General features: G+C 38.6%; 1 protein-coding gene across 4 annotated transcripts in view; it reads right to left on the reverse strand.

The window, feature by feature from the left end:
* Positions 1 to 343: 343 nt before the first annotated feature.
* The window catches only part of Rint1 (RAD50 interactor 1), a 70,922-nt gene continuing 46,449 nt past the window's right edge, over positions 344 to 24,816 (reverse strand). For all 4 annotated transcript variants that reach the window (XM_070089838.1, XM_053781758.2, XM_053781757.2 and 1 more), the window contains 8 exons: positions 23,138 to 23,305; positions 17,015 to 17,240; positions 14,184 to 14,334; positions 13,708 to 13,873; positions 12,232 to 12,423; positions 8,209 to 8,574; positions 5,894 to 6,027; positions 344 to 811 (listed from right to left, as the gene is read on the reverse strand). In XM_070089838.1, coding sequence (XP_069945939.1) covers positions 607 to 811; positions 5,894 to 6,027; positions 8,209 to 8,574; positions 12,232 to 12,423; positions 13,708 to 13,873; positions 14,184 to 14,334; positions 17,015 to 17,240; positions 23,138 to 23,305 — 1,608 coding nt within the window. In that variant the 3' untranslated portion in view covers positions 344 to 606. The remainder of the gene's footprint in view (positions 812 to 5,893; positions 6,028 to 8,208; positions 8,575 to 12,231; positions 12,424 to 13,707; positions 13,874 to 14,183; positions 14,335 to 17,014; positions 17,241 to 23,137; positions 23,306 to 24,816) is intronic.

The following is a 24,816-nucleotide window of genomic DNA, read 5'->3' on the forward strand; positions in this document are numbered from 1 at the left end:
ATTGGATTTACGTTATTTCTCATGGGAAGCTATATAGCCCTTGTGGCTTAGCGCTTCTTTTTGATTATAATAATAATTCTCTTTGGAAATATTACTTCGATTTTCATCCATTTTGGATGACCTGGAACAGAGTAACCCTTAAACTGTCCAAACATAGATCTACGTTGACGTGTGTAGCGATCCGACCTTGATTTTCTCCATTTGAAAGCATGTAAAATCGGACGTAGATCTATGTTCGGACAGTTTAAGGGTTAAGGACAAAAACCGGGGGTGTACTGTATATTATTTATTTTGCTCTAATTCAAGAAAAAAAAAATTTGTGTGCATAAATAAGAAGTCATGATATTTGCTCAAGCATTTAATATTTGGGTTACAATAATTAGAAAATGTTATGGACACAATTCTTGCTTAAAAAAAAAAAAAATTTTAAAACAAGTACCTCCTCCAAGCTTTTCTAAATTGGAATTTGTTTTACATACATACTTTATACAAAAATAATCTTGCCTCCCTGATGGATGCTAGATGTAATGTGCTAATTATTTAAAAAGTAAAAAGTAAACACAAGACTATTGAATATTTTTAAGAACCTTTCAATAGGCTAGACAATCAGTCTCGATCATATATTCTGATGTTTAAAACTGTGTCTGCTTCCTTTGGCCTAAGCAGCACAACACTGTGTTCAGCCAAGGCCTTGACCGGTGAAACAACCAAGCTGAAAGAATCCTGATCATCTTGCCACATGCGAATAGTGTCGCGCAAGAGGAAGGCTGTTGGATGCGGTAGTGTTAGCAGTATCACAGACTCCTTCACTCTGGAAAGGAAAAAAATAAGCTGTAAAATACTGCATTTTTGTATGTAAAGTGCGAGTCTTATAATTTGACTCGCCTGTTCCATCTTTAAAATTTTGTTATAGAATCAAACCTAGCCAGTAAAATCCCAAACTTCCATGCCCAAGTTAGAGAAGATCTGAGAGATGACACTAAGCTCATTATACCTATTCCCAACTAATTTTACAGAGGTTATTTCAATAACAATCACAAAATTCAAGAAGCAAAGCTAATGTCCTACCATTCATATATAAAAGTTGCTCGTGTGTTACTCCCTACCTCTGCAGTTTTGTCCAACAAATCAACAGAAATGAAAACTTTCCCTAACATACTCAAGTTTGCAAAGGTTGTGTCAATCCAGATAAGTGGTTACTCATCAGAAATCAATTTGTCATCATCATTTTCTAAAACTTTTGAACAAATAATATGTAAACAAGTGAATGCAGTTATAACCAAATATAACATTCTTAACCCTTGCCAGTTTGATTTCATACTAAGAATGATGAAGTAATATTGTGTGTTCATCTCTAGAAAGTAATATGCAATGGGTCTTTTAACATTAAAAAATTTCTGCTGCATAAACTAGAACATTAATGTATCGAGAAGTCATGCTCTCAGTCTTGCCCTCATGACATAAATTAACATGTGACCATTACTGAAGAGTACTAGAAGATGACCCAGGGGCAACAAGGGGGTCACAGCCCTGATAACCAAGTCCCAGACCAGGCCTCATGAATGATGATTAACCAAGCTGTTGGTTAGCCATACAAGTCCCAAGCAAGCACTACAACAGCTGATCAGGAACCAACTTGAGGAATTTTAGTTCCCTCTTAAAAATAGCTAGGTGTCTGTTTGTAAATATCTATGTATGAAAGAATATTTTGAAATTTCAATTTCTTACACACTTAATGAGTTATCTCTTAGTATATTCATAGCAACCCTGCTTTTCATTGGGAGTACAGCTGCCGAGCATCTTGTTTTTCAAGGGAATAATATCAGAGTTTAGATTTAAGAGCAATCTCCTGAATATTCCAGGTGTATATTATGATTTTTTTTTTCTCACCAACATTCCAAGGAGTACAGTTTGAAGGATTAAATGCATTCTTAATAATTAATCTGCATGACTGAATATATGCAGGCAGTGAAGGTTCTCTGGAATTTTTAGAGATCTGCAGTTTGGCAGCCTTAATGACAATATACACTACTCACTGTCTTGCCAGAGGGGTGCTTTACACTACAATTATAAAACTGCAATATTAACACCCCTCCTTCAGAGTGCAGACACTGTACTTCCCATCTCCAGGACTCAAGTCCAGCCTGCCGGTTTCCCTGAATCCCTTCATAAATGCTACTTTGTTCACACTCCAACAATATGTCAAGTATTAAAAACCATTAGTCTTCATTCACTGCTATCAAATACACTCACGCATGCTTGCTGGAAGTCCAACCCCCTTTCTCCAACCCTTTTTAGGCCGACCCCTACCCCGCCTTCCCTCCACTACAGATTTATACACCCTCGAAATCATTCTGTTTTGTTCCATTCTCTCTACATGTCCGAACCACCTCAACAACCACTCCTCAGCCCTCTGGATAATAGTTTTGGTAATCCCACACCTTCTCCTAATTTCCAAACTACAAATTCTATGCATTATATTCACACCACACATTGCCCTCAGACATGACATCTCCACTGCCTCCAGCCTTCTCCTCATTGCAACATTCATCAGCCATGCTTCACACCCATACAAGAGTGTTGGTACAACTATATTCTCATACATTTCCCTCTTTGCTTCCACAAAGTTCTTTGTTTCCACAGACTCCTAAGTGCACCACTCACCCTTTTCCCCTCATCAATTCTATGATTCACCTCATCCTTCATAGACCCATCTGCTGACATGTCCACTCCTAAATATCTGAATACATTTACCTCCCTTCATACTCTCTCCCTCCAATCTGATATCCAGTCTTTCATCACCTAATCTTTTTATCCTCAACCTTATTCTTCCCTATATTCTCTTTTAATTTTCTTCTCTTACATACCCTACCAAATTCATCCACCAACCTCTGCAACTTCTCTTCAGAATCTCCCAAAAGCACAGTGTCATCAGCAAAGAGCAACTGTGACAACTCCCACTTTGTGTTTGATTCTTTATCTTTTAACTCCACACCTCTTGCCAAGACCCTCGCATTCACTTCTTGTACAACCCCATCTATAAATATATTGAACAACCATGGTGACATCTCACATCCTTGTCTAAGGCCTACTTTTACTGGGAAATAATTTCCCTCTCTCCTACATACTCTAACCCTAGCCTCACTATCCTCATAAAAACTCTTCACTGCTTTCAGTAACCTACCTCTTATACTATATATCTGCAACATCTGCCACATTGCCCCACTATCCACACTGTCATATGCCTTTTTCAAATCCATAAATGCCACAAAAACCTCTTTACTCTTATCTAAATACTGTTCACCTACATGTTTCACTGTAAACACTTGGTCTACACACCCCCTACCTTTCCTAAAGCCTCCTTGTTCGTCTGCTATCCTACTCTCCATCTTACTCTTAATTCTTTCAATAATAACTCTACCATACACTTTACCAGATATACTCAACAGACTTCTTCCCCTATAATTTTTGCACTCTCTTTTATCCCCTTTGCCTTTCTACAAAGGAACTATGCATGCTCTCTGCCAATCCCTAGGTACCTTACCCTCTTCCATACATTTATTAAATAACAGCACCAACCACTCCAAAACTATATCCCTACCTGTTTTTAACATTTCCATCTTTATCCCATCAATCCCAGCTGCCTTACCCCCTTTCATTCTACCCACTGCCTCACGAACTTCCCCCACACTCACAAGCAAGTGGCTCTTCCTTACTCCTACAAGATGTTATTCCTCCCTGCCCTATACACGAAATGACAGCTTCCCTATCTTCTTCAACATTTAACAATTACTCAAAATATTCCCTCCATCTTCCCAATACCTCTAACTCTCCATTTAATAATGCTCCTCTCCTATTTTTAACTGTCAAATCCATTTGTTCCCTAGGCTTCCTCAACTTATTAACCTCACTCCAAAAGTTTTTCTTATTTTCAACAAAATTTGTTGATAACATCTCACCCACTCTCTCATTTGCTCTCTTTTTAGATTGCTTCACCACTCTCTTACCCTCTCCTTTTCTCTCCATATACTCTTCCCTCCTTGCATCATTTCTACTTTGTAAAAACCTCTCATATGCCAACTTTTTCTCCCTTACTACTCTCTTTACATCATCATTCCACCAATCGCTCTTCTTCTCTCCCACACCTACTTTCCTGTAACCACAAACTTCTGCTGAACACTAGCACTACATTCTTAAACTTACCCCATACATCTTCGACCCCACTGCCTATACTCTCACTAGCCCATCTATCCTCCAATGGTTGTTTATATTGTACCCTAAATGCCTCCTCTTTTAGTTCCTACTCCTTCACCTCTCTCTTACTTGCTGCTTCTATTTTCCTTGTATCCCATCTACATTTTACTCACTGTAGCTACAACTAGAAAGTGATCTGGTATATCTGTGGCCCTTCTGTAAACATGTACATCCTGAAGCCTACTCAACAGTCTTTTATCTACCAATACACAGTCCAACAAACTACTGTCATTACTCCCTACATTATATCTTGTATACTTATTTATCCTCTTTTTCTTAAAGATGATAAAGATGTGCTTGTTTATTAACCCTTAAATTGTCCAAACGTAGATCAACGTTCGCTCCGACCTTGATTTTCCCCATTTGATATCACGTAAAAAAAAAAGTAGATCTACGTTCAGAGCCCCCCCCCCCCCACACGTGGATGTAGATCTACATTTGGACAGTTTAAGGGTTAACTACTCAATAATGCAAATACTGTTTTGGTGCTGACATCAAAAACCCAACTGCTGAGAGTGGCAAGTGACAACTATGACAACTGATGAGAAAATGAAGAGGAACCAGTTGATGAGGATATAGATATGACAATGAAACAGGTTTTTTTTTTTCAACAAACCAGCTGTATCCCACTGAGGCAGGGTGACCTAAAAAGAAAAATGAAAGTTTCCCTTTTAAAATTTAGTAATTTATACAAGAGAAGAGGTTACTAGCCCCTTTCTTCTGGTATTTTTATTGCCTCTTATGACATGCATGGCTTACAGAAGAAGAACTCTGTTCCACTTCCCCATGGAGAATGAAATAATTTATCCAATTTAAATAAAATTAAACTTTTTATAATTTTGAAAATTAAGAAGTCTTGCAAATGTCTATCAGAAACACCTAATCATACTCAGCGGTCCACACTGCTGTCATTAGTTAAAACACAGAGCATATACTCTTAGTGAATATTTGATCAGCAATATATCAAGTTAATAAGCCGGAAACCTGTACCCTTGTGGCTGGAAAATTTACATTCATTCCCATTCCCTCAACTTCTTACACCTTGTTATACTGGTTAGATGTTATTCACATGTACATAAATAAATATTATAAGAAGACACCTATTACAAGCAATGGTGAGTACCCTTATTTTATACTGTAGAACTTTTTTGTTTATATTTCATATTACAGAAAGCTCTTGGTTCCAACATGTAAGGTATAGCTGTGTTCAACTATATCTTATTTTCCTGTACTCTGCAAATACTGTATTCATATTCTTAGAACACTATTTTCATCTTATTTGTTGTAATATACTTAGTAGTACAGTGGACCCCCGCATAACGATCACCTCCAAATGAGACCAATTATGTAAGTGTATTTATGTAAGTGCGTTTGTACGTGTATGTTTGGGGGTCTGAAATGGACTAATCTACGTCACAATATTCCTTAAGGGAACAAATTCGGTCAGTACTGGCACCTGAACATACTTCTGGAGTGAAAAAATATCGTTAACCGGGGGTCCACTGTATATCATTAACATCTTTGCTATGACTGCTCACATACACTGTATATTCACACTTTATAATCTGACATACTAGTCTTCATATAGTATATCTATTATTTTTACCATTCTTTCACAAATTTTTGGCGAGAAACTTACAATCTGAAGAAATTTTCAGGTTTCTGCGTGAATGCGCCAAAAATGGGAAAGAGTCCTCGAGTCATATCAAACTTGAACTGAGTGGCTCCAGCATCACTGAACCGGGTCTGCAGTATCACTTCCTCATACACATACTGGAGGAAACAAAAATTAATCAAACCCTTTTGGCACCAAAAAATTGTCTTAATTTCTTTGAAATTCTATTTAGTTATATGTAATTAAATATTTATTTACTATATTTTGTTTATTGTTTAATAAAGTTACTTTATCAGTAACACTCCTTCCTATCCATCAATGATATTTGTCCATAATGTATTCACAACATAAAACATAATCATCGCTTTTAGAGCAATAAACACTATGTATTCCAGAAATCCATGCTAGGCATTTGTCTAGCATAGGACAGTAGACCCACTGCAGTAGACTTACTGACCCATGCTAGGTAGAGCCTTCTCACACCTCATCACTCATTCATATAAAGTATATGTCAAACCTGAAATGTTAGTTTCAATAACTGTTTCCTATGTTCTTGTGCAGTTAAATACCATATACCTTTATAGTATCATGACCACACTGCCAGGCACATCTATAGGCAGAAGAGATCTCAGGCTTGAGAGCAAATGGTGATGTGAAATCACCAAGGGTATAATTCAGAGGCCTAAGGCAGGGATGAACTCAGATAGTTTAACAAAAAACAGTGTATAAATCTAGGGTAGAAGGTAAGAAGGAAAGGAGTCATCCAAGAAATTACTGGAGGGAGGGGTTTAAAAGAGGCTTTGAGTTTTGGGAGCCTGAGCATCCAGCAGGCTTGTGAGAGCATGTTAGACAGGAGTGAATGGAGACAAGTAAGTTTTAATGGACAAACTGTTGAAGTGCAAGCAAGGTAACTTTTATGAAGGAATTCCAGGAAACCAGCCAGTTGGACTTGAGTCCTGGAGGTGGGGAAGGGCAGTGCTTGCACTCTAGAGGAGGGGTGGGGATGTTGCAATTACGAGATAATCTGATAGTGATGTCAGCACCTCTGGGAATGTGACTGAATGAATGAAGGTGAATGTGTTTTCTTTAGGTTACTCTGCCTTGGACAACACAATCCGATTATCATTCAACTGCAACAATCCCACATGTCCTTCAGAGTGCAGGCACTGTATACACAAGCATGCTTGCAAGGATGCAAACAAAGACACCAGGAACTGTGACTAGACCCCCCTACAACCACATATAGTAGAGTACACACAAAAAACTCTGCAGCCAATGCTCATCTAGCAAATCTAAGAGTGGCCTCAGGAATCTCAATAGTCATCTAAATTTATACAACATTAATAAGGCCAGTCTTGGAGTATGGAACCCACACCTGAAAAAAAAAGTATGTTACAACACTGTATAAATTGCAGAAGTATGCAACAAAGTTTGTTCCTGAATTAAGGGGCATGAGCTATAAGGAAAGGCTAACGGAACTGAATCTAAGGACATTGGAGGGTAGAAAATCCAGATAAGACATGATAACATTCAAAATACTCAGGGGACTTAAAAGGGTAGACAGAAAGATGATGCTTATGAGGAGAGAAATGGGAACACAGGGACATAGATGAGCCACAGGGAGTCACAAAATATTTTTTTCAGGGTGGTCAGGAAGTGGAATGATCTTGGTAAGGAAGCGGTGGTGGCTGACCCCATACATAGTTTTAAGAGCAGGTATGACAGGGCCCATGAAGCTAGGAGTGAATGTAGGATGTGACAAGTTTAGAGGTAGGGGGTAAAGGAGGTTTTGTGGGCGAGGGGCTTGAACTTCCAGCAAGCATGCATGAGCGTGTTAGATAGGAGTGAATGGAGACGAATGATACTTGGGACCTGACGATCTGTTGGAGTGTGAACAAGGTAATATTTAGTGAAGGGATTCAGGGAAACCGGTTATTTTCATATAGTCGGACTTGAATCCTGGAAATGGGAAGTACAATGCCTGCACTTTAAAGGAGGGGTTTGGGATATTGGCAGTTTGGAGGGATATGTTGTGTATCTTTATACGTATATGCTTCTAAGCTGTTGTATTCTGAGCACCTCTGCAAAAGCAGTGATAATGTGTGAGTGTGGTGAAAGTGTTGAATGATGATGAAAGTATTTTCTTTTTGGGGATTTTCTTTCTTTTTTGGGTCACCCTGCCTCGGTGGGAGACGACCGACTTGTTGAAAAAAAAAAAAATGTATATATATAGGTGAGTATGAATGTACACATTAGACAAAACAAAATTTTACACGCCTTACGTCCAGTAAAAAAACTAATCTAATAAACAGCACATCATGGTTACACTGATATCTTACTTTATTAAGAGTATCTGCCACAATCTGCCACAACTGCATAAAGAGTGGGGCTGCTAGTATGTCTCTGAGAGCATGGAGATGCCTGGCAAGAACTTCCAATAAGGGGCAGATACTGGGGCTCAGCTCATTTATTTTGTTAAAGTCTGTTGTGGCTCTAGGGATGATGGTGTGAAACCATTTGTCTTGGCGGTATGGTTGACTTCTGGCACGAACTTCAGTGAAGACATAGGTGGCAAGTGTACGAACCATCTCACCCTCTATGTGTGTGTATAACCTGATGGTTCCATCAAACACTGAACCTGACACTTCAGCCATCTGAGATGTTGTAGGGGCATCTGTATTTATGTTTAGCGATTCAAGAGCATCCTGAAAAATAAAATCCAATAATTCAGTACAGTATATCATCAATCAAAGTGATAGTTTATTAAAGGAAAGTCCCCCTTCCTATCTTATGAGCAGAGAGCACAACATTTGTCTGAAAAAGTGAACAAAATTACAGATAGGAATACTCAAAATATTATTACACAGCCTCTCCTCACTTAATGATGTGATTCCATTCCAAAGAGTAAGCTGGTAAATGAATTGGTTGTTAAGCGTGGAGCATACTATACTGGTAGTGGGTTTGTGTCAACCATCTTTAGAAATTTTTTTAATGTCACCTCTGCACCATTTATAGCATTTTTAGTATATTTTTTAAATGTTTATACAGTAGTAACGAGTACGTTGCTAAGTGAGGAGAGGCTGTTGTGTTCTTGTTGGGTTAAAGGATTGCTAAGGCCCTAGGCCTGGGGGGTCAATGAAGGGTAGCAAAGCATTAGGGGTGTTGTTGGGTTGAAGGATTACAAAGGTCCTAGGTACATGATGGCACAAGCAGAGAATAAGACATTATTTAGCAGGAGAAATCCTGTATCACTGCTGCAACATTTTGTTCAGGGATGAACTTTTATCAAATATACCATGCGTGATGAAGTCCTGGACAAAATGTTGCAGCAGTAATAAAGTTTTCCCTACAACATAGCATCTATTTCTTCCCTAAGGTTCTTGGACTGAAGGGTTGCAAAGACACTAGGGTTGCTGGATTGGAGGGTTGCAAAAACCCTATGGTTGCTAAGTTAAAGGGTTTCTAAAGGTCCTAGAGTTGCTGAGATGAAGGGTAGGGCCACATTAACCCAACTGCCAAATAAGCAACAACACGTTTGTTAAAACTGTTTAAAATGTTTTGTTAAATTACACTTACAGCACTTTATGTACGTAAAGTGCAGACAAACAAAAACTATGGTAATTACAGTACATACTGATACTAGTGCTATGATCATGTTACATACAGACAGGATATAATTAAGAGTTTAATTTATAATTATGTGCCTGAATGATAGTTTGGTGATGCACACACTTGTGTAAGGCTGATGTAAATAAAACTGAAAAACTAACCTAGAAATGAAAATTGAGCAATATTTAGAAACAGAAAAAATTACTTAATAGTGGCTGGAACATATTACAACTAACTTAAAATTCATTAAGGAAACTTCAGATGTTTCAGTTAGCCATAAACCTTGCCCTAAAATACTTATGACTCCTTCCCCCAGAAAATGAAGCACATTCACCATTATTTAATCTGTTGCCAAAAATATGCTACTATCACAGTTCAGATGACCCTTTTAAGTGCAACATCCCCACCCCTCCTTTAGAGTGTAGGCACTGTAATTTCTACCTCCAAGACTTGATCCTAGCTAACCAGTTCCTCTGAATCAATTCATAAATACTCCCTGGCTCGTGCTCCTACGGCACGTCAAAACGTAAAATAAAACATTTGTCTCAACTCACTTTCCAGTAAAAGTAGGCCTTAGAAAAGGATGCATGATGTCACCATAGTTGTATAACATATTTATAGATGGGGTTGTACAAGAAGTAAATGCTAGGGTGGTGGGGAGAGGGGTGGGATTGAAATACAAGGGATCGAATACAAAATGGGAGTTGAGTTATTTTTTGCTGATGATACTGTGCTTTTGGGAGATTCTGAAGAGAAGTTGCAAAGGTATGTAGATAAGTTTGGGAAGGTGTGTAAAGAAAGGAGGTTGAAAGTGAACATAGATAAGAGTAAAGTAATGAGGTATCCATTGAGTTAGGTAAGGAAAAACTGAATATCAGATTGGAGGAAGTGAATGTGCTGAGATATTTGGGAGTGGATGTGTCAGCAGTTAAGTACATGAAAAATGAGGTAAACCATAGAATTAATGAAGGGAAAAAGGTGGGTGGTGCACTGACTTATCTGTAGAGATAAAGAACATTATCCACTGAGGCAAAGAAGGGAATGTACGAGTGTATAGTGGTACCAACACTATACACTCATACATTCCCATGCTTTATACAATCCATGCTTCATACAACCCATGCTTCACAACCCATGTGAAGCATGGATTGTGAATGTTGCAGCGAGGAGGAGCACGCTGGAGGCAGTAGAAATGTCATCTGAGGGCAACGTGTGGCGTAAATATTATGTAGAGAAATCGTATTTTGGAGATGAGGAGGTGCAGAGTTACTAAAAGTATTATCCAGAGGACTGAGAAGGGGTTGTTGAGGTGGTTTGGTCATTCAGAGAGGATGAAGCAAAATAGGATGACTTGGGGAGTATATTAATCTGTAGTGGAGGGAAGGATGGGTAGGGGTCATCCTAGGAAAGGATGGAGAAAGGGGGTAAAGGAGGTTTTCTGTGCAAGGAGCTTTGACATACAGCAGGCATGTGTGAGCATGTTAGATAGGAGTTAGTGAAGACAAATGGTTTTTGGTACTTGATGAGCTGTTGGAGTGTGAGCAAGGTAATATTTTGTGAAGCGATTCTGGGAAAATGGTTAGCCAAACTTGAGTCCAGGAGGTGGGAAGTACAATGCCTGCACCCTAAAGAAGGGGTTTGGGATATCTGGTGTTTAGAGTGACATATGAATTGTCATATCTGCATGATAGTGCAGTGATAGTTTGAATGATAGTGAAAGTGTTTCTTTTTCGGGTCACCCTGCCTCAGTGGGAGATGGCTAACGTGTTAAAGAAAAAATCATCATCACTAGTTCGAAATACTTTAACCCTGATACTGAAGAGGATATGAAAACACTCTTGCCTACTGATGCAGAAAGCAACTGATTTACTTCCATCTGTGGAGATTCATGATTCTTGGGATGATAAACAATTCATGTGAATATATCAATAAATAAAAACATGTATAATTTTTGTTTTCCAAGAAGATACATGTGTGTTACAGAGATTGGTTTATATTATTTCATACAAAGGAAAGCCAAAAATTATGCAAAGCTTTTCTAAAAACATTATTCCCAGTTTCCTCACATTTTAACTCTGATGAAACAAAGAATATGAGAAATGTTCATGCTGAAAATAGCTGATTTACTCTCATCCGTGGAGACCTGTGACTCCCTGGGAGATAAATAATTTATGTATAAACATTATCACTAGTTTCCTCAGAAAATAGAAAACAACTGCACATGTTAATTGCCCATGCACAAAAAATAAATCCTGAGGCATGCCCATCTGAGAGTATTGAGAATATATCCCAGACTTATGCCTAGGGTCATGTTTACTAGAGTATATTCTACCCCCCTTCCCCATTCCTCCTCTCCTGTCTTTTGGCTGGTAGCATACATGAAGATTTGATAATAGTTCAGGACAAACTGAAATGTCATCTAAAGTTTCCTCTCTCAAGTGTGGGTTAGCTGTAAATATTTAGACTATCAAAGGTGAAAACTTAATATACAGATTGATGAAATTGTTAAAATTTAGTAATTAATGACAATTATCAAGAAGCTTGCTATTTGTAGTTACTGAAGTAAAAACAAACACAACATTAAAAAACTGCACAGAACTCTTTTGCACAAATTCACAAAGACAACATGAATACTACAAGCATCCACATACAATAAATTCTAAACCTATCTTCTATAAACTAATGTGGACAAAATATGAACTGTAATTTATATGTAGTGTATAATACAAACCAAGAACCTATATTTTTCTTACCTGCCTTGCTAGTGACTCTGGCGAAATAGATGTACTTATAAGAGAAACATCATGAGAATTAAAGATGAAAGATGCAGGATCATCTGGAGATGTTGTGGGAAGAACGGTGTTGTCATAACTCGCTAGAGCTTCACTAGTCTGCTCCTGAATACGGCTGAAACACTCCTGGTAGTACTGCATTTCCACAAAGAACTAAAAAACAAATTTCATATAAATATATTTACTAATATTTATATACTGAACTTGAATACAAAGAATCTGAAATATTTGATTGTTTAAGACCCTTTTTATGAGAGAGAGAGAGAGGGGGGGGGGGGTAAGCACCTGAGCTATGCATTAGATGAAGTTGAGGTGACAATATTTAACACTCCCCCACTGGTTAACATCAGGATCCTTCCTAAAATATTAAATGACCACTGATTATTCAGCAGCACAAGTGCAATATGTGCATGTATAATGAAAAAATGGTAAACAATACCAACAAGTAGATGAGCAAGACGTGCAACAATAGGGTATTATTAGTGATGAAATTTTTCACCTACATAGTAGGCTTCTTCAGTCAAATACAGAGAATAAATATGGAGACAGCAGCAGTAGTAGAAAGGTAGAGATGATGTGATTAGTCCATCAACCTTGAAGGAGTTCCTGAGGTGGTCGGTCCCTCAGCCTGTAGAAGAGTTCAGCTCCATAATCTGGAACAATGTGAAGCTGAAGCATGAGAATAGAATCTCATATACTGCCAAAGGTGAGATGTAGAAGGTCTCACCTTCAGGAGTGTATAAGACTCCAATCTCATGCTTCAGTTTTACACTGTTCCAGACTATGGAGCTGAATTCTTCTCCAGGTTGAGGGACTGACCACCTCATGAACTCCAAGGTTGATGGACTAATCACACCAACTCTACCTCACCACTACTACTGTTTTCTCCATATTTTTTCTTTGTATCTGGCTGAAGATGCCTAACATGTAGGCAATACATGCATGGAACACACACAAACACGAGTACATCCACACTGATAACCCACCAAGATAAAACAAGTACCGTATTTCACGACTTACTAGACACATTTTTTTTCTATAAAATGTCTCCAAAAACTACCTTGGGTCCTATAAACTAAAGGTCAATGATGGGAGCTATAAGTCTGGGGTGGGCTGCAGCTCTCTCAGTTACATCTGATGCCGAGCCATTGAAACTAAGACAAGTCTTGTAAGCCGCAATATACAACTCCTTGAATAGTCACTGTGCATAACTGCATAATTTTTAATTCACTTTTAATGTAAATATCTTTTTGTGATAATATTCAGAAATAATTCACCTACATAGATCTTTTGGAATGCTCAAAAGCATTACATCAGGAAGAAGACTCTGAAGTATTTTTTCATCAAATATCGACAAATCAGAAAGTTAAATTATTGCAACTTTAATTTTTTTCCGAGAACAATTTGTGGAATATCAGTTTAAGTGAGGTAACATACAGGCAGGTCTGCCCAGTCATGAAGTGTGGCAGTGATATAATGAACAGTGTTGAGGATGGCTGGGTAGTGGGAGGTGAGTGGGTCTTGCTTCTCACTCTTCATCACCTGTAACACACGCACACGAAAATCATCAAGAAGTTCTAGCTGAAGCTCCAGAAATTGTAACCTGAAATACAGTACATTATCAATTATCTAGTGTTGACAAGATCATTTTATTTTCAAAGAAGATACATAAAAGTTACAATATTCAGTCAACAATAAACAGCACATCTTGCAGGGAAAAGTCCAGAGCTGTGCATAGCATTTTGGGCACTGGACATTGTATATAAAATTACATAACTGCATAACATTATTACATTTACTGCAAGAAAACAAAGAAATTTGCAAAAATATAAGAAGTCAAAAAAATGAAAACAACATAGTAATCAACAATGTTGTACAAGACAAAGGTGGAGAAGGAGAAAGAAATCGATTACCTGTGTCCAGGCTGAGGAAGTCTCTTGTATCGGTCAGTAATTCCTTGCAGGAGCAGGATGAGCCTCTCCCCACAGTGTGCTGCCTCACCACTCTCTTCTGCCTGCCATGCTCCATCATCTGACACCAACTCATCCATCAACTCCAAAGCAACTGAAGTTGGGTAGAGAATCCATACAGTGACTTCAATATACTGTACTGCCATACATGAGACAAAACAATTAAGTTGCTATTATACGTGAGTATAGTACATGTAGTTTTCTTGCTAGCAACTGCTGACTGTGAAGTCACTACTATAAGGAAGTAAAACAGGTGTTCATTAAAGAATAAAATAAAAAGTCATAATACCATGGCGGGAACAATTTGCAACTGACACATAAATTAAAAATGGGAACTAGATGATGTTTCAGTCTGTTCTGGACCATTATCAAGTCTCAGTTTGTGAACTCACTCTGAATATGTTCCTTTCTCCTACAGGTCCGCCATCACAAATCCGGCAATCAGTTATTCGGTTCCTTCAGTTATTCGGCACTAATTTTGGCTAGCATAATTTCAAATTTCCAGGGTCGCCACACCAACCTGCTGGTACTGTTTGGTGGCACTACTTGCTGCATAAGTCACTCCAATTTCTTTTTCTCCATTTATTGTTATAACCTGCTTACTTTTAGCCCTAGCAACAGTTCCAATGAATAAAAGAAATGCTTGTCATTATGTAAAGCACCGACACAGTACATTGTCCATTAAAGATAAGGTGGCTTGGAAGCCACTGTCGGTTGCTATGAGCTCAGTCTCATGATGCAGGAGAATATGGTTTATTATTACGCTAATATCAACACTACAGCTTATTTGCCTATCACAATTGATCTAATATGACATAATAAACAATATAAATAACATAAAACATGTAAAATACTCCAGAATAAATAATATTTGGCATAACACCGAGCAGTTCGACGGAGGTATGAAGAGGATATGGTATACAAATACCATTCTCCTATCCCTGTCTTGGGGGCTTATATTAGAGAAAACGGAGTGTAGCACAGGGCTAACTGTGACATACACTCGTACTGCACCATAAACCTGAAACAAAAAAGTTATTTTCTCTATATAGATTATCACACATAGCACATGTGTAGAGAAGCTAGGATAACCCAAAAAATCAACGTGGCTTATTTCTAGTACCTGGCTTGGGTTAGCCATATATGATTTTTGGTAAATATTCAATTCCCAGCCTGGGTAGAAACATTAGGCGTGTTTCTTTACACTTATTGTCTATGTTCACCCATCAGTAAATGGGTACCTGGGTGTTAGTGGACTGGTGTGGGTGTTATCCTGGGACATTGACCTAATTTTCTTGAAATACTCTGCATAACAAGCGTCTTTCTATATAGTAGTATGTCACTGATGTCAGCTAGGCCTGTGTACATTGTACGTGTAGTAAATAAAGATATTACTATTATTATATTATTATTATTTTCTCAGTTGTTTGTAGGTTATCTTACTGAAACTTGGGCAATGTATGATGGAAAGATACTTCTTAACGTACGCCAAAAATGAAAGAAATCAGACCATAAATAGCTGAGTTCACTTCTCAGCCATTAGCGGCCGCTTAGCGGTATATTTTTGTATGGTTTTTATGGTTATATTCTCATTTTTTCGGTCTCATTTGATAGAATGAAAGATATATTACAGAAATAGATATGATTTTGATTGCTTTCATGATGAAAAGTACCTTGAAATTCCACTCACAGTAGCGAAAATGCAGCAGTCTGCATAACAGTAAATCTTCTATTTTTTTGTGAATAAAAATTCCAAATGGTAAGCAAGAGTAATATAAGAGGGGCCTGTAGCCGTGACTAATGATTATCATACATAGATTATCATAGATTATCATACATAGCAGTGTATGTATAGAGAACCTAGGATAACCCAGAAAAGTCAGACAATGTGACTTATTTCCAGTACCTGGCTTGGGCTTGCCCTATATGATTTTTGGTAAATATTTTTTTTTCTCGGTTGTTTGTTGGGCTATCTCATTGAAACTTGGGCAATGTATGATGGAAAGATGCTTCTTAACGTACAACAAAAATAAAAAAGATGGACGATAAATAAGGGAGTTCACTTCTCATCCATTAGCCGCCTCTTTGCAGTATATTTTCGTATGGTTTTTATGGTTGTATTCTCATTTTTTGGACTCATTTGATAGAATGGAAGATATGTTACAGAAATAGACATGATTTTGATTGCTTTCATGATGAAAAGTACCTTGAAATTGAGCTCAAAGTAGCGGAAATGTTTGATTTTTGCCGATGTTCAATGAACTTTGTGTAAGTCAAACTCACTAATCCGGCACACTACAGGTCCCAATGATGCCGGATTTGTGATGGAGGACCTGTACTGATGACTCTTGTATTTGCACACACACTCACTACACTTACCTACCAAATTGAAGTCTAGTTTGATTTTACTTCCACCACAATTGCTTCCATTTAAATTTAAATGCCAAAAGTTCACAACTGTAAACCTATTTTCCTTGTTTGTGACTGGTATGAAAAATTCAAGTGCAAAAGTTGTAAGTTATCTGCAGAGACAGCAATATAATGGTACCTTTTTTTTTTTTTTTTAAATTTTTCCAGTTTGTGCACAGCAGAGGCAATGGATTGTTTAAAGGGAAGGGGATTTGTAAAGTGTTTACAATGAAACACGAATGTAACCAGTATTTCTCTAAGGAAAAGGGCCTTTATGTTATGTCGTAAGATCTGGAAAAAGAATTATGATAGAGTACATCTGGGAGCAATGTGAAAAGAACTATAAATGTAAGGAAAACACTCACACTTCCTCTCAACACGTATCCACCAAGCAAAGATGCGGCCCTGGGTCAAGACAGAAAGAACAGAAGGTTGAGAGGCTGGATATCCATATGTCAGACTTATCTCCCGCTCAAAGTTAAGGGTTTCCTGGACAGTGGAGCAGAATATGTCATCATCATACTGAACCTCAGGAAGATCAGCAGCCAACTTGATAACAACCAAACGCACCAAACCTCTCATGAATTCCACCTGCCAAGCACAGTAAAACACTAAGTTAATTATCATATATACTCAAAGTTGGAACAACAAAGTATAATGAACACTGATCAGTGAAAGAAGAAACCTAAAAAAGAAACAAAAAACAAGAAAGAATGATATTCTGAATATTTTAAGCTACAACTGAGGTTCTCTTCAGCAAAATAGGTATACTGGTGAAGGGGAAGTCAAGTGGTCAAATTTTAGACTAACCTTCCTCATTTTTGTCTCGGGGTATTTCCTCTTACTATTATATATCAGGTACTTAAGTACAGGCCAAGATTTCAATATGTAATCTATAAAAAAAGGTTAAAAATCTTAACAAACTGAAGGCCTACAGCACAAGTCCTATTTTTTTTTTTTTTTTTTTGTGCATCAAGGTGAAACTATACTCATTAACCAAAGTCCACCTTAACCCTTTGAGGGTCGACAGGTCTTCTCAGAGACTCGTTCTCAGGGTCGGCCAAATTTAAAAAAAAAAAAAATATTTTTTCTTATGAAAAAATAGTTTTTTTTTTTTTTTAAATATTATAGGATAAACAAAAAAATTTTACCATCAATACTTATCGAGATATGGAGGCGTGAAGTTGACGAAAAAGGGGGACAATGTGGCAACATCGCCGACTGCCGTCTCCCGGTATTCTTTTATTTACTGTTTTATGTACTATTTTCTATTATTTTTTAATTTTTCTTTTTCCAAGTAACTTTTATGGCCTGTGAGACCAATATGATCAGTATTTTGTAAGTTTTTTTTCTTTTTCAATACTACACAATAAGGGCGTAAACACTGTTGTCATTGTTTTGTTTATAGAAAATATTTACACAAACAAACGATATGAAATGTTGTTTATTACTATTTTTCTATATTTTACATACACATATACAGTCACAGGGAATGTTTCTAGAAGTTCTGCAGTCTGTGGAAGTCTTTGAAACATGGTGTCATGCACAGTGGTGTTTTACATTCCTCACACATAAAACGAGTGTCTCTGCGTTGTTGTGGGCGTTTCCTTGTATGTGCACAGACGTAACACCTCTTCTGAGCCTTTTTCTTGAAATCAGTAGCAGGCAGTTTTACTAGGAAGTGATCACCATGCTTCAGACGAGAAGGTAGTTGTTGATAATTTGGTGGGCGGTCTATTGCAGGTGTTCTTCCTTGGTACTTGAATATTCTCTGTCTGATGACAGACAAACAGAATTCGCCGTATTGTGGTTTGTTTCTGGTCCTCATCTTATACATATTATAAGCATTGAGCATGGAAATGTCCAGAAGATGGAAAAAGAGTTTTATGTACCACTTATAGCTCTTGCGAACACAATCAGCAAACCCAATCTGCATGTCACATTTGTCCACTGAACGCATATTGAAGGTGTAATCAATCACAGCTGCAGGTTTTAGAATGGGTTCATTGCTCTCTCTATGGTGCCTGCCAGTGTCTACCATTTCATTAGGGTGAACTGATGACAACAGTGTGACATCTCGTTTGTCATGCCACTGAAATGCCATGATGTCATTGGCAGCAAACGCCTGCACCTCACCTCTACGAGTGCCAGCGTCAAACCTGGGCATATGTTTCTGATTTGCACGCACTGTGCCACACACATCTGTCATGTTCACTTGCAAAAAACCACTGAGTGAGGGGCTTGTGTACCAGTTATCAGTATATAATATATGCCCCTTATCAAGGTATGATTCTATCATTTTTCTATTCACATCACCAGAGATGCCCAATAACTTCCTGGTATTTTGCAATGTATAACTTCCAGTGTACACAATAATATCCAATACCAGACCACTGTAACAATCACAAAGCACAAACAACTTTATACCAAAGCATTTCCTCTTGCTTGTTATGTACTGCTTGAAAGAGAGTCTTCCTTTGAACAGAATCAAAGACTCGTCAATTACAAGCTTCCTGAAGGGATGAAAATACATAGTGAATTTTTCTTTCAGATACACAAACACATGCCTAATCTTATATAACCTGTCGTTTCTGTCAGGCCTGGTTTTGTCTGAGAAGTGAAGCACACGTAACATTAGCACAAATCGATTCACTGGCATTATATCACTGAAACCTGGGGTTGCAATCAGGCGGTCTGTTGACCAGTATGATTTCACTTTGTGCTTATACACATGTGGCATAAGCATTATTGTGGCAAAGAAAAGATACATCTCAGCCACAGTTGCCTCCTTCCACTGGTGTAGACATGATTTTGGTGAAAGTATTGTGTTTGCCATGGTGTACTCGAAGTATGTGTTGCTTTCCATGACAATACTTTCGATCAGGGGTTTGTCAAAGAATAACTTGAAACATTCCAGTTCACTGGCATTGTTCCCAAGTGTACAAGATGGCCGTATTCCACTTTGGGTGTCATCAAACTGGTGGGGATTTGGAACAAAATTGACAGCTTCCTGAAAATCCCAGGTGCGGTCTGCTGGTGGGTACTGGACAGTGATAGGTGGTTGTGGTTGTGGAGGTTGTAGTTGTGGAGGTTGTGGTTGTGGAGGCTGGTGTGGTGGGTGGGTGGGGGATGGCGGCCTTTGTTGTAGATCAGCTGAAGCAGCGGCGTGGGTGGCAGCGTGGGTGGCAGCATGGCCCACTGCTGGTGCCTCACAGCCGTCACCACCACTACCACCACCATGCACATTTTCCATCCCAATTGCAACACTATCATCGTCATTTTCACTGTCTGTTCCTGTTGTACAGCCACGGGATGTACTCCGAGATGTACAATGGACCCCCGGTATTCGATGGCATCGGTATTCGATAAATCCGGTTTTCGGTGCATTTTAACGCAAAAAATTTTCCTCGGTATTCCATACGATTCGTACGAGACCTGTCCACATGTGGCCTGAACTGCTCCGTGTGTGCTAGTGTTTACAAGCCAGCCAGTGTGCGCGCATCTAAGGATACATTCGGTACATTCCATATTATCCATATTATCACTGTTTGGTGCTTGTTTCTGCAAAATAAGTCACCATGAAGAGATAATTGCAAAGTACGAAAGTGGAGTGCGTGTGTCGGAGCTGGTCAGGTTGTATAATAAACCCCAATCAACCATCTCTACTACAGTGACCAGGAAAACGGCAATCAAGGAAGCTGTTCTTGCAAAAGGTGCAACTGTGATTACGAAACAGCAACCGCAAGTGTTAGAAAATGTTGAGAGATTGTTACTGGTGTGGATAAATGAAAAACAGATAGCAGAAGATAGCATCTCTCAAGTGATCATTTGTGAAAAGGCTAGGCAGTTGCATGACGATTTGGTAAAGAAATTGCCTGCAACTAGTGGTGATGTGAGTGAATTTAAGGCCAGCAAAGGTCGGTTTGAAAGATTTAAGAATCGTAGTGGCATACATAGTGTGATTAGGCATAGTGAGGCTGCCAGTTATGTTGTGCGACAGAAGTCCAGTGACTCTCAAGCTGGCCCTAGTGGCATTAACCCTTTGACTGTCGCGGCCGTATATATACGTTTGCGAGGTACCGTGTTTGACGTATATATACTCATAAATTCTATCGGCTTCAAATCAGGCAGGAGAAAGCTAGTAGGCCCACATGTGAGAGAATGGGTCTGTGTGGTCAGTGTGCACCACATAAAAAAAATCCTGGAGCACGCAGTGCATAATGAGAAAAAAAAAACTCCGACCGTTTTTTTTAATTAAAATGCCGACTTTGTGGTCTATTTTCGTATAGTATTTGTGGTTGTATTCTCGTTTTCTTGGTCTCATTTGATAGAATGGAAACTATATTATAGAAATGGAGGTGATTTTGATTAATTTTACTATAAAAAGAACCTGGAAATGGAGCACAAAGTACAGGAAATGTTTGATTTTTGCCAATGTTCAAAAGTGAACAAATGATGTCATTGTCCAATAAATGTCCAAATAGCCATTCTAATACGCAGTCATGAATGGGTTGATGTAATTTTTACAATTATTACAGTATTGCAGTAGTCTGCATAACAGTAAATCTTCTATTTTTTGTTTGAATAAAATTTCAAAATAAAAAGCAAGAGTAATATCACAGGGACCTGGAGACATGACTGATGAACAAAGAAAATGTTATTTTAGAGCCAGGAATGTCTGCATTGTTCATTCTGGACCTTATTTTGAAATTGTCATATTTTTTAATTTTCGTGAAATTGGCCAAATTGCAAATTTCTGACCATGTTATTGGGTAGTTGAAATCGGTAAATGGGCAGTTTCTTGTACTCAATCGATAGAAAAAATATAGTTCTGAAGAAATAGTTATGAGATTGGTTGACTGGAATAACGGAATTAGCCGAAAATAGGGCTCAAAGTGGGCGAAATTGCCGATTTTTAAATATCGCCGAAGTCGCTAACTTTGCGAGAGCGTAATTCCGTCAGTTTTCCATCAAATTTCGTTTTTTTGGTGTCTTTACAATCGGGAAAAGATTCTCTATCATTTCATAAGAAAAAATCTTTTTTTTTTTTTCGAATATTTTGCGACACCAGAAGCAACTTCAGGATTTGGCCCTTCGACAGTCAAAGGGTTAAAAGAAGAAGGGAAGTAACCCCGGAAAAGGACTTGCTACCTCAAGTCCTAATGGAAGGGGATTCCACTTTGAAACACTAGCACCTCTCCCCTCCTCCCATCCCATCAATCATCACCAGATCTTCATTAAAGGTAAGTGTCAATTATTTTATTGTTATTGTAATTATTCTATTGCATTAAACTTAATATTTCAGGTAGTAAAATTTTTTTTTTCATACTTTTGGGTGTCTTGCACGGATTAATTTGATTTCTATTATTTCTTATGAGGAAAATTGATTCGGTTTTCGATATTATCGGTATTCAATGAGCTCTCAGGAACGGATTAATATCGAATACCAGGGGTCCACTGTACTCCTTCCCCTTGGAATAGCATATGGCACACTACAAGAGCGCATATATCGTCGTATATACTGACGCTTCACTGGGGAATATTCCACTTCACTATCACTACTGGAACTGTTTTCAAGAGCTTGTAGTTCATAATCACTATCATCACAAATGCTCACATCTGAGTCTGGGATTTGGGAAGATAGGAGTTTCCTCTTTGATTCTGGTACAACTGAACGTGAACAAGACGGCCCAGCACCAGAGGTGGAAGGCTGAGGGTCGTCTGGGTTTTCCTCACTATTATGAATATTATGGTCATTAGTTTCGGTCAAAACCTCACCAAAACCTTGAAACTCATCTTCACTGGCACTTCCATTTGTATTAGAACTGTCACTGGGGAACAAAAGTGTCCCAATTCGCCGAGGAGTGAGGAACTTCTTACCGCGAGGCATGGTGGACATTGTGTACTAAGATGGCGTTCTCACAATGCACCACTGGGTCCCAGATTTTTTTCTACCGTACACACAGACCCATTCTCTCACATCTAGGCCTACCAGCCTTTTCCTGCGAGATTTGATGGCGCTAGAATTTATGCATACTAGTACGTCAAAAACCCCTGCGCGTAAGCCGTACTAGTACGTCCAAAACCCTCAAAAGGTTAAATACAAAAACAAATTTGATATCTTGTGTCATCACAAATCCAGATCCAGTTGTCTTCAACATGATTAATAATTAGTATGAAAAGATATCTATGTGGACAATGACCAAAAGACTCACATAGTCCATACCACGGGCGGGATTGAACCAGCAGTCAGTGTGTCTCAAAGCTCCAGACCGTCGCATTTGCAATCGTGTCATTACGATTTCGTGAGTCATGTCGACTCACACAGTACTGGTAAGACCTTTCACGTAGTGTTTGGGAATAAAGCTAAAAAAAAAGTAAATTTAACATATAGGTCAATAATATACATAGTGAATGATGTTGGTATTGCATACTATTAATGTACATGCCCTGGTTTATATTCATTACAAAAAAAAGAAAAATCTTACTTTAGCTGAAGTCTTTTGATGGCCACAGCGATTCAAAACAGGCTGGATGCGTGTCTTAAGAAAATTCTCATGGGCAGAGATCCATTTAAGAATTTGTGTAAAGTACCACTCGGGATTTTCTCGCCTATTTGTTGGTTTATTCCCACTAAAGTGGAAAAAGAAGCGAACCTGCAATACAAATTATAGTATAAAGTAAATTCACAACACCAAAGGAAAAAATGGCATATGATCTCACTGTCTCATGCCAAAAAATATACAGTATATTCAAATATGAAACAATCTAAAATAAACATTTTTAAGGAGGCTAAACTGATTTCTGTGATTGTGTCTTTGGGAGGTCCATCATTTAATATTCAACATTATATACACACAATGAGCTCTCTGAGCCTCAGTAATGGTCCAATTTAACATACACTCAGAGTTCTGCCTCCTTCACATCCGATCATATTCCATTCTCACCTTTCATGAACAAAACCACAACCTGGGACTGTCTAAACAGAGCTCAAAGCTTCTCTTGTCAACCATTCAAGCTAGTGACACACACACACACACACACACACACACACACACACACACACGGACTACACGGGAATGAGGAAATTCCTGCACAGGGTTCAGTGGGACAGAGAACTGGCAGGGAAGCCAGTTAATGAGATGATGGAATATGTAGCAGCAATGTGCAAGGAGGCTGAGGAGAGGTTTGTACCCAAGGGTAACAGGAATAATGAAAAAGCCAGGACGAGCCCATGGTTCACCCAAAGGTGCAGGGAGGCAAAAACCAAGTGTGCTAGGGAATGGAAGAAATATAGAAGGCAAAGGACCCAGGGAAATAAGGAGAGCAGTCATAGAGCCAGAAACGAATATGCACAGATAAGAAGAGAGGCCCAACAACAATATGAAAATGACATAGCAGCGAAAGCCAAATCTGACCCGAAACTGTTATACAGCCACATCAGGAGGAAAACAACAGTCAAGGACCAGGTAATCAGGCTAAGGAAGGAAAGGAGAGACAACAAGAAACGACCATGAAGTATGTGAGGAACTCAACATGAGATTCAAAGTGTTCACAGAGGAGACCGAAGTGGCTCCAGAAACACGGAAAGGTGGGGTACACCACCAAGTGTTGGACACAGTACACACAACCGAGGAAGAAGTGAAGAGGCTTCACTCACTCCCTTTTCACATGTACACTCTCTCATTCTCACATTCACACACTTTCACACTCACTTTTTTTCACAAAGGATTTTACAAGGTTAGATTTAAGGCTCCTAACTTTATTTACAAGCTAAGAGCTGTTACCTAAATTAGTTCACTCACTCTCTTTCACACTCACACACACACTCACACTCTCTGATGCTCTCACACTCTCACCCATGGATAGCTTTTATGCTCTTTCCATATCAAAGTCATGATCCAAATCTGATCCTCCTGTACTTTCAGGATTCCTGTACCTTCATGATGCCCATTTTGTTTGTTTAACTTACCAGATTTGTGATTCTGAAAGTTCATGCAATGTGCACACTCCTGTGGACAAGGACTTTTCACTGGATGAAGCTAAATCCCATGAAGAGTTTACATAAAGTGGTTCCACTGGGTTCTCATGGGGTCATCTGTAGCTGTCTGGATTTTCTCAGCAGGCTTGCCTGACTGCTCCTTTCCAGAGGAATCTCCAGGGCCCA

The sequence above is a fragment of the Cherax quadricarinatus genome, chromosome 30 (genome assembly GCF_038502225.1).
Source record: "Cherax quadricarinatus isolate ZL_2023a chromosome 30, ASM3850222v1, whole genome shotgun sequence".
Taxonomy (NCBI): Eukaryota; Metazoa; Arthropoda; class Malacostraca; order Decapoda; family Parastacidae; genus Cherax; species Cherax quadricarinatus.